We start from the raw sequence: 16,588 nt of genomic DNA, 5'->3' as shown, positions 1-16,588 counted from the left end.
AAAACTAAATTATTGCATACATTGTTAAGTGCTTACAACCATTTTGATACTTATGTCTTCATTTTCAGAGACTTGGAAGTAATTCAACAAGCTAAAATCATTTTAAATATTATGACTTTTTAAAATATTTTACTTATATTTTTACTTGTATGTAAAATCTTGCAGTCAATGACTGCTGTAAGGCTAGAACTCCTGTAGTTCATGAAATGCTGTGTTTCCTCTCTTGAGATGCTCTTCCAGGCTACTGCAGCTGTCTTCAGTTTCTGCTTGTTTATTTGTATTCAATTTTGCCTTCAGTAACAGAAAGGCTGTTCTACTACACTGAGATCAGGTGACTAACTTGGCCACTGAAGACTATCCAATCTCTTTACCTTGAGAAACTCCTGGGTTGCTTTGGTAGTATGCTTCATTATCCATTTGCACTGTGAAGGGCCAAAGAGTTTTGCAGCATATGGCTGAATTCAAGCAGAGTACAGCCCCATGCATGATGTCACTACTTCCATCAGAGGTAATATTATCAATAAACACTAGTGGCCTGAGGGGTTTACTGCACACTTACACAGCCAGGCTTTCTTCGTATTAGCTGGCCTGACTTAAAACCCCAGTTAGAAATAACAGCTATTACAATGGCAGTTGTCAGCTTTCTCCACTAAGGCCAGCTTCCTGCCTTATGCTTAATGCGTGTTCACTTTAAAGTAAAAAAAAGGCATTTCACAGGTCATATGACTTCTTTCCCACAAAAGTGATCCCTATGAGTGCCACCTACTCCAGTCACAGACAGATGATAAGGATGGTGATAAAATGGTAATTAAAACTCTATAAAAAACAGTGGCGGGCTCAGCTGCAAGGGAGGGGTGGAGCAGTGGGTTCAGAGGGCAGTGCTAGGGGAGAATGGATATCAGCTGGCCTTCATTAATTCCATCATGTCTCCCCTATTTTATTTTTACAGCACTCTTCACCAAGTGGCACGGTGTGACTCAGGTCATATCTTCACAAGAACATAAAAAAACAAACAAACCCCAAAACAGAACAGTGAAATGCAACACTTACACAAATAAAGAGATTAACACTACATTTTAGTTCAAGTTAATTATTTTTATTGCAGAGTGCCGCTGTTCTAAGGTGACAGCTGCATATTAGGGCTCCGAAACTTTAAACTGAAACATTTAAACATTCACATCTCCTGTCTAATATCTAATAAAGGAAAATGGGAATCACTTTAATTTGTTGGCATATTTTTTACTGATTGAATAGGTACTCTTCATGAGAGTTCTGTGTTCTAATCGCTGCAATTCCAGCAGTGCAAGCGATACTTTAATCTACTGGTAATATTTATACATTTTATGCATCAGCAAATCAATATACAGGTATTCCTGTAACAATATGATGGAGAGTTTGCGCTTTATTCAGTGGTTTTAGTAAGGTACAGCCTTACCACTTGCACATGCAAAAATTATATTTCCCTGGCAGAGAATCTGTAAGTTATTACAGTGATCTAGGCAGGTAAAAAGACACTTCAGAACACTGACTTTAACCTGAGCATAACTCTAACCCATTAATCTTGCATTATAGTAAATTCCTCTGGTTCCAATTCCTCTGGTTCTCGAGCAGGTCTATGTACCTGGTCTTGACTTGGCTAGATACTGAAAAGGTTTTCTCCTAACCAATTCTGCAATCATCCACTAGTGTTGAGCACTTGAAAAGAAGGCAACCGGATTTCTTTCGGTAAAAAGAGGTCCAACACTCAAAGAAGTCCACCTGTCTTCTTTACAAGGTCTCAAGACTACCATGACGTGGATGGCTGAGAACCTAAACAGATATCATTAGACGTGAACAATGGATATAAAATAATACAGCTTGAGTGAAGCAACTGGAGGGACACTTGACTGTGATTAGTTGTTTGGATAGTTTGGATCCCACATAAGAACTGATCCAGTGTATAACTAACAATTTCAGAAATGATCTGCAAAACAGTGACATCTTTACAGGGACCCGTTTGACTTCAACGGGTTAATGGGTGGAGCACAGGATTTTGGATGAGGTGAGCAGGGCAGTCTTTTGAGGCTTATGAGATTAGTATCTATAATAGCTCCCAGAGTGATGACCATTAGGATGGTTAGTGCTGCAGCCCTACCATCCTCATAAATAAACGACAGATTTTTATAAAGTATCACAGTCACTTGTTAAATTAGGATGCTTTGAAATTAATGAACAACTGAGAAATTGAATTGATATGTTGATATGTTACCATGACAGTGATGTCATCATATCCAAAAGCAATAGAAATTCAGTTTGCAACTGGAAATTTAGGCTTATCAGAAAAATTGTATCCACAAAAAGCAAGAAGAGGGCTTAGTTTGACTTAAGCTGATTAAAAAGAAAAGTGAAAATTGTTTACATTTTACCTCAGAATTGTGTAATTGTGTTTATTTATGAAGTAATTTAAACAAAATCAAACCAGATGATCTGTTCTATATGGGGTAAATATGGTTTACATGTTTTTGGCATATTTATTTACAGTCATCTTGTTCATGTTGCTACAGTGCCACTGAATGAAAAGACAATATAAAGCCTTACATAGCGTGTTTCATGACTGTAAAGCAGATACTCACAGTTAAACAAGCACATGACGCAAGTGGCCATAAAGCTAGTATCTTTATATCAGAAAATTTAAAACATCCTCTGAACTAAAAGCAAAATGGAAACACTCAATCTACAACTATGTACGAGTATGCTTAGTTATTCAGCTTTTTTCTCTGATTTTCTGCTAAAACAGATCAAGATGACTTTTTAAAAACACAATTAATGATTAACTATAGTGGTTGAGGCACTGGACTGTGACCCAGGAGTGAAATTCAAAGGTGTTATCAGCACGAAAGAACCACAGTAGGTATGTGAGGCCATTTGTATGATACAAGAGCGACTGAGGTACTGTGGTAACATTAAAATATATAAATAAATAGCTTCTACTACTGCCACTATTACTTCTACTACAGGTTACTGGTTATTGTCATGGTGTAGTAAGTGTTATGGGTGAGGTGGAAAAATATAATAAATCATCCTTATCTATATACAAGCCACTACAGGACATGGTGTTGTGATAATACAGAAAAGCTATGCTCAAAACTGGATTCATTTTACATTTACAGTCGTTGTCAGAAATTTATGTACACTTATCATGGGTGTGATTATCCTGGTAATTCTGGGCTTTTAATTATTTATTTGAACTTTATTTATTTTTGGTGGAATTATTGTACGCCACACTTCCTTAAAGAGGTAGTAAGTAAAATCTCACCACCAGATGTCAGCAAATTTGAGACTGCAGTCAACTGAATTCTGTTTTCTTACCACTTCCAATTCAAGTGCATAAATCCAGGTACAGTGGACACTGTAGGACAAATAACTCCACGTTTATTTACTCTGGAGGAGGTTTTAAAACTTTGTGAACTGAGTCGCCGAGTCAGTGACTCTCACTTCTATCCAATGACAGTGATACTGAGGTGAGGTGTTGAGGATATCTTGAACTCCTCTGTTGGTGAGGGCTGCTGTTTTTGCCAGGGAAACTAACTGAATTAATTGTGATATGATGCGAGAATGTAATCAAACTGTTTATCAGGGAGAAAGTGTGATTTTTAGGACACTCAAGCCTCATAGTGTCTAGCATAAGGTTAACAAGCTGTTGTTGCTGTTTGGTTGGCTTGTTGTCAGCTGTGCACAGGACAGTAGCAAGTCTAATCTGCTGACAAAAACTAATGGCGACAATTTGGGGAATAAATAAAAAAAAATGTTTATGCACATTTTTTGTGTGTTAGAACCCTGACTTCAGTTCAGGAGATGAGAGTTGATGTGAGGAGGAATAGGATGGGGTGGAAATGAGAGAACCCAGCAGTGGTTGAGGATACAGATGAAGAGGAGGAGGAAAATTACAGACTGAGAAAGATGCAAAAATGTTAAATACTCATAAATTGTTTTAAAGAGTTAAATATGATCTTTACATTAAATGTAACATAGAGGCATGCAGCCAGTCTTTAGACACACGAATGAAAAATGATTAGGCAGAACAGCAGTGTTCATCTTGGCCACTATATTCCAGATGGCAGGGCAATATGGTGGCTTACAGGAACCAGCACCCACTCCTACGCATCTTTAATAGATTAATTCTAAGTTCATGAGAATGCATTAAGTTGTTGAAAGATGTAATTACACAGCAATAAATCTATATTTATGAGCAAAACCTTTTTATATATATATATATATATATATATATATATATATATATATATATATATATATATAAAATACTTACTGTACCAATATTAAGTTTTAAAAACAAGATTTAGGAGCACGGGTTTGAACGGGCATGCATAAGAACAACAATCACATTTCTATAACAATATGTGCCTCAAAAATCCAGCACCACCTCATCTCAGTTTACCATACTATCTGCTTTTTCTTAACAACTTACCTAGTTCAGTAGTAAACTGCTGTCCGCTGGCTTCCATATGTCCTAGTTCTCCATCCACCCTGTCTGAGGGCAGTCGTTGTGACCTTGCTGCAGTCCTGTACATGAGAGAGTCCATCTCTCCGTTCTGTAGTCCATTATGAGGAACCCTCAATGACGGGACAAAGGGAGGTCCGCCTGGTGGAGGAGCTTTAAATGTCATGGCTTTGCTCATTCTGTCCCCTAAAGCATGTTTTCCAGGTCCTACACCCACTTTCTTCTGCTTTTGAGTGGTTCCTGATCCTCCACTTCCAATCCCTAGAACAGTCCCTACTCTCACCCCCACAGTTGAGCCACTAGTCCTTTTCTTTTTTCGAGCTTCAGATCTAGCTCTTGAGTCATCTGTTGCAGAAAGGTGGCTAGGAATGAAGGGCTCTCCACGGTTTTTGGAAACTTTGGGCCGTTTATGTGAGTGCAGTCTTGAGCTATTGAACTGATCAATAAATTCTTCACAGTGTAGTAGATGGTGTTCTGGCTCCCAGGTGTCCTCTTTACTTCCATAGCCTTTCCACCTAATTAGATACTCCCACTTACCCTTCTTATTCCGCCTCTTATCCACGATCTGCTCCACCTTTAAAAAAAACAGTACAACATAGAAGAATAGATTATTAGACAATATTCTAATGACAAAAATTATCACAAAACACTTAATGCATTTGTGTTTGAGTCTCTAACCCTGTTTTTATTTCCAATATTTAGTCACGAGTATGGCATAGGGGTGTTAAAGATTCTCAGAGTTTACAGTTCAGATAATACCACAGCACCACCTCCCAGCTTCTTCTGGGAACCCATTTGAGTTATGCAGCAGCCCAACTTAAAAGCAACACAGCTAAAGCTAGAAGACGGATGATAGACATTAAAAAACGAAATAAAATAAAAATGGTTGTTGGCACCATGGTGTCACACATTCTGTCCTGAAGCCTGAACATGAGTATTTTAGCCATCATCACTTCATAGTCTTGAAACTGGATGTGACAAGTGGAGACTTGATCTGACTGAAGGAATGAAGGTTACTGCATGCTCACATGGTAGCAACCTGTCACCCTGGACTATCTTCTTCACAGACTTAGTATAGCAGCTTCTTTTTTGGCACCTAGATGAATATCCTTCTGCCGGACCACAACTTAAATGAATAACAAAGAGCATGCAGTGTCTGTGTCTTAGTAGATTCGACCGTAGTTATCATATTGAAAACTTTAGGTGACTCCTTTTTCCAATTCATTATGATCACAACATTTTCAGAAAACCTGGCCTTTGACCTTGAGGTAACTGGGATTCAAACTTTTAAGACACATTTACACATATGATATCGATTTGAAAATCTGAAGTGACTTCTTAATTTATTGCATTCACAAGATTTTCATAAAACTTGATCTCTAACCTTTAACCTTTGGTTTGAGATCACTGAGATTCAATTTTGTCTGAGATTTTTAGCAATTGTGCCTATGGTTTCATTTTCAAAAATCCTAAATTGCCTCATTCTTGCATTCACAAACGTAGGTGTCCACACCGCCTGAACACCCACCCACCGTTTGTGGTTACGACAACACCTAATCAGCTTTAAAGTTAAGTAAAAATTAAAAATTAAATATTGCTTTCAGCCAAAACTAAAAATAGCAGGAATAAAATTGATTCCAAAACCATCTTTTTTTCTTACTGATATTCATGAAGGAAACACAAAGGATTCAGAAGGGATCTTCTAGGCATGTTGTGTTATTTTCAGATAACTAATTATTCAGCAGACTGATTTCATACCTGTTGATCACTTGAACATAACCTGCTCCATATATTAAGGTTTGGTCTTCAGCATAATTCACCATGTACCCAAGCAAAACCACCTATGTAGCACTGAAAACTTAGTGTTAACTCTGAAGTTACCTGCTAACCAATAAATCACCGCTCTTAAGAGGGTTCAAACCCATCTAAGACTAAAGTCAAGAGTTGACTTCCTGGTTAAATAAGGGTTAAATAAATTCCTATTTCACAGTACAGGCCTCTGGTAATGCTTGATTATTGGGCTAAAACCTGGTTTATCATGAAAATAACAAAAAGCAGAACTGTTTTACTTAAATTAAATATATATATATATATTTATTTATTGTCTACATTCAGATAGCAATCTGTACCAGGTAAATTTGATTTATCTTTGTGGCCTACTTATTTTAATTTATCTTAAAAGGTCTGAGGCCCTTAATATGATTTTATGCTGATGAAAAAGAGGGTTTTGTGAAAGTGTGTGCCGCACTTTTGGATAAACTTGATGATGATGCACCTTCAGAGGTCTGATTCTGTGTCATTTACCAAATTTGCACATAACTAAAATCAAAAGCTAATGGGTACACTGAATTGCCTGACCATATTTAGTATGTTTTCCAGAAGATGATTCCTTATATTCTGAAACATTGCCAAGGAGTGCCAGATCGTTAAAAAAAGAAGGGGAAAAAAAGGAGAAACATTGTGTGACATGTGTCAAGTTCAAGATAAGAGCTAACTCCCTGTATAAGAAAGATAAGAACCAGGGTGCCAAGCCAAGATGAGCTGCAGGCTGTTTTCATGATGAAACCTTAAAAATGGGCTTTTTGAAGCCAAACACCAGACGAGCCAGTATTTTATAATTCTATAGAGAAGAGATGAGGACAGGTGGCACACAGGCAGAAGAAGAAACTTTTACATTTAATTGGAAATCAGTTATTTGAGAAAAATACCGAGGTGTGTATAATTGTTCTTGGCAGGGGTCTAAAATGGGAGTGCTTCTGAAGTCATTGTTACAAACTGAATAAATTCAGAGTAACAAAATAGAAATTCAACTGGTACAAAGCAAACACACACATCACATAATTTCTTTCTGACACTCAGACAAGCAAATATCTCAGATTAAATTTAAAAAATGGCTATAGTCAATGGTTGTCATTCTTTTTTAATCAAAACCATGGATACAAGTAAGTTATTGTTGCATAAACAATACAAAGTCCATGGTGTTCTTAATGTGGAATCATGATTGTGGTATACACAATGTGTGACTAATCACTTCAATAATGAAACAACTCATTAATTTGCACTTCAATTTGACTGCATTCAACTTGATTCGCAAAAGGTGTTGATTAGACTGAAGGTGAAATTACAAGTCAAAAGAGGCTTTCACATGAAAGACAAAATACAACATTTATTTAATTTATGCAACATTATATTTATATAAATGTATGTAAATAAATGTTATGTTAAATTACATTTATGTATTTTGTTACATTTATGTAACTTCTACTGGTTTTCACTTTGGAATTTTTCTAAAAGAAAACACACAATATCTTTAAATAAAAGCTACTAAGTACAAAACATACAATGTCACCGCCAGACAAAACTAAGGGCATCACTCTCTGTCTGATCCCTCGGTCCATCGCAAACACCCACATGCACATTATCACATCACAGAGAATACAAAACACCCATAATATCCACATCACACCAAAAACAAGTCATACATACACAGCAAACTGAAATATCCCAGTAAAATCTGTCACCGATGGCATTTTTTAAAACATACAAATAAACAGAAGCTCCACTGTTGTTACACGGAAGGCTCAATTATGTGAAGCATCAAAAGGTTGATGAGATTTCATAATAATCACTGCCAGATGTGAGAGTACAGTCATGCTAAAAAAAAAGAAAAGTAGCAAAAATAGTACATCCTTAGGTATCATGTGAGGATCTTCTAGTTTTACAGCAGTCAAGTTGCTCTTAAAACAAATTTTGAATCTACCTTTTATGTCTTTTACTGCCAATGACAAGAAAAAAACAATAAAACAAAAAGAATATATGAAATAAATATCCATGTGACTTCTTCTGAAGAAACAGGTTTTGAGTCATGAGACCCGTGTTAATCGGCTGGGAGGTTTTATCAGAGGCTTCAGTATAGCTGTGGTAATAACTGCTCATCACGTTCTCAGATGTGCCGTGCACATTAACAGAAGTAAACAGCCTTTGATGGGTGAGCTGCAGGGGTGGCAGCGAAATGAACAGATGATTAGGTTGCTTACAGTCTAAGATAATGTCAGAGTTAGCAGCCAAGCAGAGAGATACATGCTGAGAGGAGAAAGAAGGATAAAACCTGAACATGGTGTGCACTTGCATACACAGAAAGGAGAGGTTTAAACACTCTTGATGCTGAAGCATCTGCTGCAGAGAATGACTTCATGTGTGGCATGAATGTGCAATGTTGAAACAATGCTCTTGCAATAAAACTGTGTCTACATTAGGTTGTCTAATTTTTCTTGGAATGGCACCATTTTATTGATAAACTTGTGTCAACACTATAATTTCCTGGTCATTTTCAAAGAGACTTGTGCCCATAGTAAAAATAAAAAGTCTAAACAAACAAATGATGAATAAATCTCTACCTCATGCTCTTTTCAATTGGAAAGAAATAACGAAATGTCACAATCTGGGAAGTGGGATAGACAAAAAAAAGAAGAAGTCTAACAAGATAAAAACACAATTTCAGCTAAGATGAACTAAGATTCAAGAGACAAGATTCATATGACAACAACATAAATTTAATTTTTGACTAGTGTATATTATGTTCAGCAATATCAGCATAAAATGAACAGTGTTGGGTAAGTTACTTTAAATTAGTAACTTAGTTACATTACTAGTTACTTCCATCAAAAGTAACTCAGTTACTTCAAGTTACTCGTTACTTTCAAAGTAACTAGTTACTAGGGAAAGTAACTTTGGTTTTACTCAGACTTCTCTTGTTAATGTGTTGCTAACTGGATACCCAGCAAGAGTGCCAGTCTTCTAGCTTGCTTACTTGCCACAAGTGCACTGTGCCACCTACCAAAGGAAAAAATAATGTGCATATTTCCACGAGAGAAATCCCACGCCTGGACCGTCATTGACCGCCGCCATGATTCTAGCCTACGTCACAGCATCATGTGCGCTTTTTACATCCAACACAAAAACTGCAGTCGTGGTGCTTTCGATTGTACTCAGAACTCAGAAATTCTGCCATCCGAATAGGAAGATGTAGGTAACACCAGGCTGCAGATGAGCTGCATACAGGGCTGGACTGGGACAAAAAATAAGCCCGGGCATTTTGACTAGAGACCAGCCCGCCATTATAGCAAATATCATAAAGCCTTTGAATGAAAACAAACACTGTTGTGACAGTGATGTACACTGTCTTGATGGTATATATGCATCAATCTATCTATCGTTTGTTGTAAGACTCAGATAATTATTTATTAAAAGCTAGACATTTGAAATGAGAATAAGAAAGTATTTCTTTGTGCCCCCCTTTCCCTGTTAATGCCCTACCTGGCCCCCTGGCAACACTTTGCTGCACAGTTACCAGCTGTCAGCTACATAGAAAAGGATCCTGGTGTTATTTGTCTCTCAGAAACAGTTCATAACTTCCCTTCAACTCATTCATGTCACCCAAAAGGTAAACCTGTTTCTCCATCACCTGTTCAGCTCTGATGATTCAGTAAGGACATCTGGTTTCCCACTCACCAGATATACAAAACGATATCATGACCAGCAGGTTTACAGCTGTGGCTCCAGCAAACATCAGCTGATACTAGAAATTAATATTAAATAAATTCTAACAACAGCTGATCAAACGTGCTGCTGTTGTTTAACGCGACATCCGGTGGTTTCCTCTTTCTGGCGCAAAGTGGACGATAAATAAACAAGAGAGAAAAGCCGATCAGCTGATCATTGATCAGTTTCATGATTAAAGTAGCAACAGGAGAGGGAGGGGAGAGAATGAGAGAAGAAGAGGCAGCTGTGCAGCAAAGACAAATAACTCCAGCTTTGTGTCTTTTTCATTGTAGCTGAAGTCCGGGACAAACTGTTCCTTTTCACCTCAATACGAAACGCGTAATAATTTCTCTGAATACGAGACGATTCCGTTTTTTAGGGAACGGTTGGCAACTAACCGTATGAACAAAATAAAGTTCAACATCAGTAACATCATAGCACCCACCCAGCTGTATAGAAACCCCGTCATGCTAGCTAGCACGCAGTACGAAAAAGTCAGCACAACGAAAATAAACTCCAACTAAACTTGGTTTATATTTGACCCAGATAGACTGCAGGTCATAACGTCTTACCTGAAGTTCAGTTCACCTGACACTCGGACGGGCGGCCGCTTCGGGTCTCTCCTCCTCCTGCGTCCCCTTTCTGTCGTCCACCTGCTGGCCTCCACCACTTGCTAATGTTACTGAATCTGTGGAAGCTCCGCGATAGCCACCACACGAAGTAACGAATAACGAGCCTATCTAAATCCCAGTAACGAGTAACGCGTTCCTGATTTTGGCATAATAACTAGTTACCGTGCTCGTTACCACAATAATAACGTAGTTACTGTAACGCGTTACTTAATAACGCGTTAGTCCCAACACTGAAAATGAATGATTGAGAAATTTAAGGTACTGCAACCACCATTGGAGAATTGGAAATTTTTAGTTTTTTTATTTCAAATGAAATAATTGAGAGCAGTCCAGTAAACACATTTCACAAATCACTGCAAAAATGTTTCAGAGTTAATCTAGATAAAGATTTTATTTCCAAATTCAATGGTTTTACCAAACACGGAACTCAACCTGCTAAGACAGGAAGGCTGAGCACATCCAAACAAATCATCCCACTGAAATGGACATCTAAGCTACACCAACAACCTACAGTGTAAACAACATCCCCTGAAGGCATCATTTCCACAGCAACTTCAGTTGAAACATATGACACTGATCTCATTTAGGAAAAGCAGAAATTGGGGTTGCCTCGGAGCAAAGCTTCTTAGCGGACAAGTAGTCTAAGCAGGAGTTTAAACAGTTTTTAACTGCATTATGTGTAATTACATTTTAATTATAGGTTTGGGAGCTATCATAAAAATAATTGGAGTTCCATGGCTAAGTAGCAATGTTTACACTGTACTATATTAAAGAGACGTATAAAAGCATAATAATAAAACTCAAAGGAGGTGCTCAATCCAATTCTTTTGGCTAGTGCGACTGATGTCTCGGATAAAAAAAAAAAAATGCTTGGTTCAGTTTGATTATTTATCAATTCAAGTAAATGACAAATATGTCCTAGAGAATGCCATAAAAAAGTCCTGCTTTTCCTCTACAGGAAGGCATGCACATGTGTGAAAGAGAATGAGAAGAGTTGAGATGCTGAGACAAACTGATGTGTACTCAGGCTCAGATTGTTAAGGACAGTGTAAGCACGGCAGGCAGTGAGGAGGGACATTCATGCTCAAACTTCGAATGAGGCAACCGTGCCTAGTGTGAGCACGCCCTAACATATATTGCACAGGTGTACAGACGAAATAAGCTCGCTGCCAACCGCAAAGGCAAAACAGGTAAAGATCCTGAATGTTCTACAACAATCAGCAAGGAGGCTGGCAATCCAACACAAGCGTTTGTGTCCAGAGGTGATGGTAACTGATGATTCATGGTATCATCTGATCAACATAGACATCAGTCAGTTTCCTGATAGCACTTAGGGCTGGGCGATATGGCCTAAAATTCATATCGCGACACAATTTGAAGCATGTGCGGTAACGATATATATCGCGATATATTCTTTTCTTCTGTATAACGTATTTTCCACACTATAATGCACACTTAAAATCCTTTAATTTTCTCAAAAATCGAGAGTGTGCCTTATGTATGAATTCTGGTTGTGCTTACTGACCTCGAACCGATTTTGGTGTGCAGAAATCTGTTAAAAAATGTTTTAGTACAACTTTGGTAAGCCGCACTGCTTGATGGATTGTCAGAGCATTACGGCTGCCGTAGTGAGGAGCTTCGCGGAGTAATCTGGGTCCAAAACTCCGTCCGCTTCAGGTCCCAAAGTTAAACGAACACAGAGTTAAAAACAGTCTAAATTCTTTCATCTTTAATTAAATCATCAGCGTTGCTGCTTTATCGGGTGTAACAATTAAGTTTTACATCCGTGCATCCATGAAAACAGAATTTATTAAATTTAATGGAGTTAGAAGTTAACAGGAAATTAGCTCGCTAGTTTACACCTAAACATTTCATACCATGTTCTGACTGAGAGACTTTTGAAACTAATTAAAACGTACAGCTCTGCTACCACTTCCAACATAAATGAAGACAGAAAACTAAACAGCAGTGGCGTTTGCAGGGTTACTGAAGTTGGACTACCTGGTATATAATGTTGTGCTACGTGATTGCTAGCGACACAGCTATGTTAGCATAACATTAGCACAGTGAAGCTGGAGGATGAACGCTAACTTTTTTTCGACTCAATAAAAGTTAATGTGAGGGATTCTGGTGGTCAGGGACAAATGCAATCGCATAGCAGGATGCTATACATGGGCCAAACTTCAGTCAGGAGAACACCTGAGATTATTCATCCACAATACAAGGTTAGTCATTAATATACTGCAACAACATGGGAATAGAGCAGCTGCGAGAGAATTCAACATTAATGAATCAATGTTACGGAAGTGGAGGAACGGCAGTTTTTGGCTTTCCCCATATTTCAAAAGTGCTTCATCTCTTTGCTATGACTGTCGCCCGGCATAATCTGCAGATGATAATGGTTGTAGCCGCTGCGAAGCTTTCGACCAAAACAGGCGCAGCTTGATGACATCATCAACATGCGCTATCGCGATAGAGCGATATAGTCAAAATCTCTATCGTTAGCCAAATTTATATAGTTTTTATCATATATCGTTTATATCGCCCACCCCTAATAGCACTACATGTTTTTTTTTTCGCCATGAGCAAATGAATGTTTTCTTGCCTTGCCAGCATCCAGTTACCAAAGGATAATGGGGCTTTGTTCTAGTAGTTTATAGTTACACATATCCACTCACCACGCAAACCACGGACTGGTTTTAAAAGAATGAAAAAACAAAACGAAAAACTAATTTTTCCTTCTATTTCACTATTATCATAACCGCTTTTCTTGCTGACGCTTACCGAGTTTGTTTACAGGTCATTGTTGAATTTCAAACCAACACTTGAGATAGTTTTCTGTTCTCTCTGTCCATCTCTCTCTCACTCTTGTACATAGACTCACTTCTGATTTTTGACCTGTGTTAGAGGAAAACTCAGAGACTCAAGGAATTCAAACAACCTTTGTAGCTTTCAAAATCCTTTGTCTGCTATGTTTATAATGACCGCCCATCTCCAAAGGTCTGTGCACTACCGTTCTTCTCCCTTTTGTCTTGCAAAAATAAACACACATCATGCACACGTGCAGTCTTTTAGTAAGTGGTGCTAAAAGTCCTACAATGTCTTAACTTGACAAGGCCAAGGACTAGGAACGTCTTGTTAGTGATGAAGATTGATTAAACGACTGAACAGCTGAGATCCATGAGAGCCTCTGCTTAACCCGCCTTTGTTACATTAAGTCCTGGATGAGGATCAATTTCCAAAGTCTTAAGGAAAGTTAGACCCGCCCACCCAGCAGAGTGACAATACCTGATCAGCCTTTTATGGCCATGGGGTAAAAATGAAATAAGCTTGGAGCCAAAACAAAAAATAGCAGGAATAAAACTGATTCCAAAACTCAATTTTTCGTATTGATATTCATCACAGAAAGACAAAGGATTCAGAAGTAATATTCCAGGAATCGTGACACTCCGGGGGTTTTAATAGATACCATAAGTGTATCATTTTCCTTGAGTTAGCATGTTCACAAAGTTGGGTGGTCCACACTCCTGTCCGCCTGCCCTGCAGGGTAACAACAGCACCCCATCAGCCTTTTACGGATGAGGGGTGAAAAGAATGAACATATTACCCAGTCCTTTCATGCTTCATTGCCTCCCTGTCTTTTTTAGAATTGAATTTAAGATTTTATTGCTCACTTTTAAAACTTTTAAATGGACTGGCCCCTTTGTATCTATCTGAGCTGCTTCACATTCATTCACCTTTAAGAGCTCTCTCAACTAACCAGTTGCTTTTACACAAGCTCTTAAAACTAGATTGAAAAAACAGAGATGACTGTGCTTTTGCAGCAGCAGCAGCAGCAAACCTACAAATCTAACCTCTCATCAGCAGTGCTAGACGTTACAGGCAATTAAGCTTTATTAAAAAGCCAGTTATTCTCCTTGGCATTTGGCTGCAGTGTGACATAATTTTAGAAGATTGCATTGCATGTTCTGCTTTTATTTTATTTTAATGTTGTGGATTCTGCTCTGTTTTAATGGATACTTATATATTTTCAATGTAAGACAATTTAGTGAACTCTATTGTTTTAAGTCTATTATATAAATAAATATTACCTTAACATTAACTGCAACTCCTAGTTTCTCTTTATCAGCACAAACATTATCTTATGTGTTGTTTGACAGCGTTCTCCAGACTGACAAATACTCTGATCAAAAAGAAAGCGGATCAGTGATTCAAACAACTGAACTTAAGTAAAAGTTATTCGGATGTGTTACCACTTTGCCAAGGTCTGGAAAAAAAGCCCAAACTCTCACCCTCAGATAAGAGGAAATTGGTTATGATGCTCAGGAACAACCCAGGAACTACCAACTGTCAAGCCTGCCATAAACTGGAAACTGCAGGAACACCACCATCACTGTTCACAGTAAAGTGAGTTTGCCAACCAAGAAAGAATCACTGACTGCAATTTGCAGCTGCCTACATGAATATGACAAATGCCTTCTGGGTGAAAATTTGATGGACGAAAAAGATAAAGAGTGTCATTGTGGCCAAATGGCTCAAACGTTATTTTTGAACTGCTAAAGTTGACGCTTTTAGAGCTAAGAACACTGTAACAACTGTTGAGCATGGTAGTGGTAGCATCATGTTCAGGCTATTTTGGTGTCAGTGGTACTGATACATTGCCCAAGTGGATGGAATAATAAAGGAGGAAGACTAGTTAGAAATTCTTCAACTTCATGCTAAAACGGGGGTTCAAACTTGGACACTGGGAGCTCCAACAGGACAATGAATCAAAATTATTAGATGAGGTGTATATATACACATTTGAGCCCATGTGTATCATTTAGACCCTGTGTGGAATAAAAATAAATTCCAACTTGTGTTCCAAGTTCTTGTTTTTTAAAGTAATTCAAGATGTATGTTGGACGCTGGAAAAAAACGTTCAAAGGAATCATTAAAAGCCCAAACTTCTGACCACTACAAATAGACTGTATGTGTGTTTTTTCTCATCTTACTAACCACCCATAGTGCTTAACCCGAAACCCCAATTTTAGGGTTCGGTATGTTGCCCAAGAACTTTTACACACTGAAACAAAAAGCCAGAGATCAAAAGACAATTCACTGTAGTCTCCTATTTAGTAGAATACATTTAGCCTTCTAAAAGCTTTTCAATCCCATAAACACTATTATGGCATTGAAAGTTTGATATGACCTGATTATGTACAATACATATGCACATCTTGTGTTGCCATTGCACCATATGTTGTGAAATATATTCAAACCATAGCCACAAGCCGTAAACATAATCCAAAAACGAGGCACATTTGTCAAATTTTATATTTTCTTGATTTCTAAAAAGGAAAGTAACAGATACACTCTCTACAGTTCAGATTCTGAAAATGGCTTTAAATGCATACAAGATAAATAGATGCACAACTATGGGGAATATTAGAATATTAGAACGGTTGGAGGGGGTTTCCTCCAAGCAGACATGAAGCTTTATCTGAACTGTCTTTGCCCTCCAGATCTTGTTTTTATATCCACAGTTCTCCTTAGCTCCCCTTTCTGAATTACATGCCAAATTACATGAGTTAACTTCAATAATTACTTCCTCCAAACCATCAATGTGTCTTTTAGACCCCATTCCCACAAAACTGCTCAAAGAAGTCATGCCATTAATTAATGATTCAATCTTAAATATGATCAATTTATCTCTAATAATCGGCTATGTACCACAGGTCTTCAAGCTGGCTGTAGTTAAACCTTTACTCAAAAAGCCATCTCTAGACCCAGCTGTCTTAGCTAATTATACGCTAATCTCCAACCTTCCTTTCATTTCAAAAATCATTGAAGTTGTCAAACAGCTAACAGATCATCTGCAGAGGAATGGCTTATTTGAAGAGTTTCAGTTAGGTTTCAGAGCTCATCACAGCACAGA

At 37.9% G+C, this 16,588-nt stretch overlaps 1 protein-coding gene across 1 annotated transcript in view; it reads right to left on the bottom strand.

Moving 5' to 3' along the window:
• The window catches only part of LOC146393640 (chromodomain Y-like protein 2), a 47,637-nt gene that overhangs the window by 13,120 nt on the left and 17,929 nt on the right, over positions 1-16,588 (bottom strand). The window contains exon 2 of the mRNA XM_084932324.1: positions 4,466-5,072. Coding sequence (XP_084788450.1) covers positions 4,466-5,072 — 607 coding nt within the window. The remainder of the gene's footprint in view (positions 1-4,465; positions 5,073-16,588) is intronic.

Source organism: Perissodus microlepis, chromosome 1 (assembly GCF_051167445.1).
Source record: "Perissodus microlepis isolate ML-2025 ecotype Zambia chromosome 1, ASM5116744v1, whole genome shotgun sequence".
Taxonomy (NCBI): Eukaryota; Metazoa; Chordata; class Actinopteri; order Cichliformes; family Cichlidae; genus Perissodus; species Perissodus microlepis.
The sequence above is the reverse complement of the archived record's forward strand: the minus strand, read 5'-3'. Positions and strand labels throughout refer to the sequence as shown.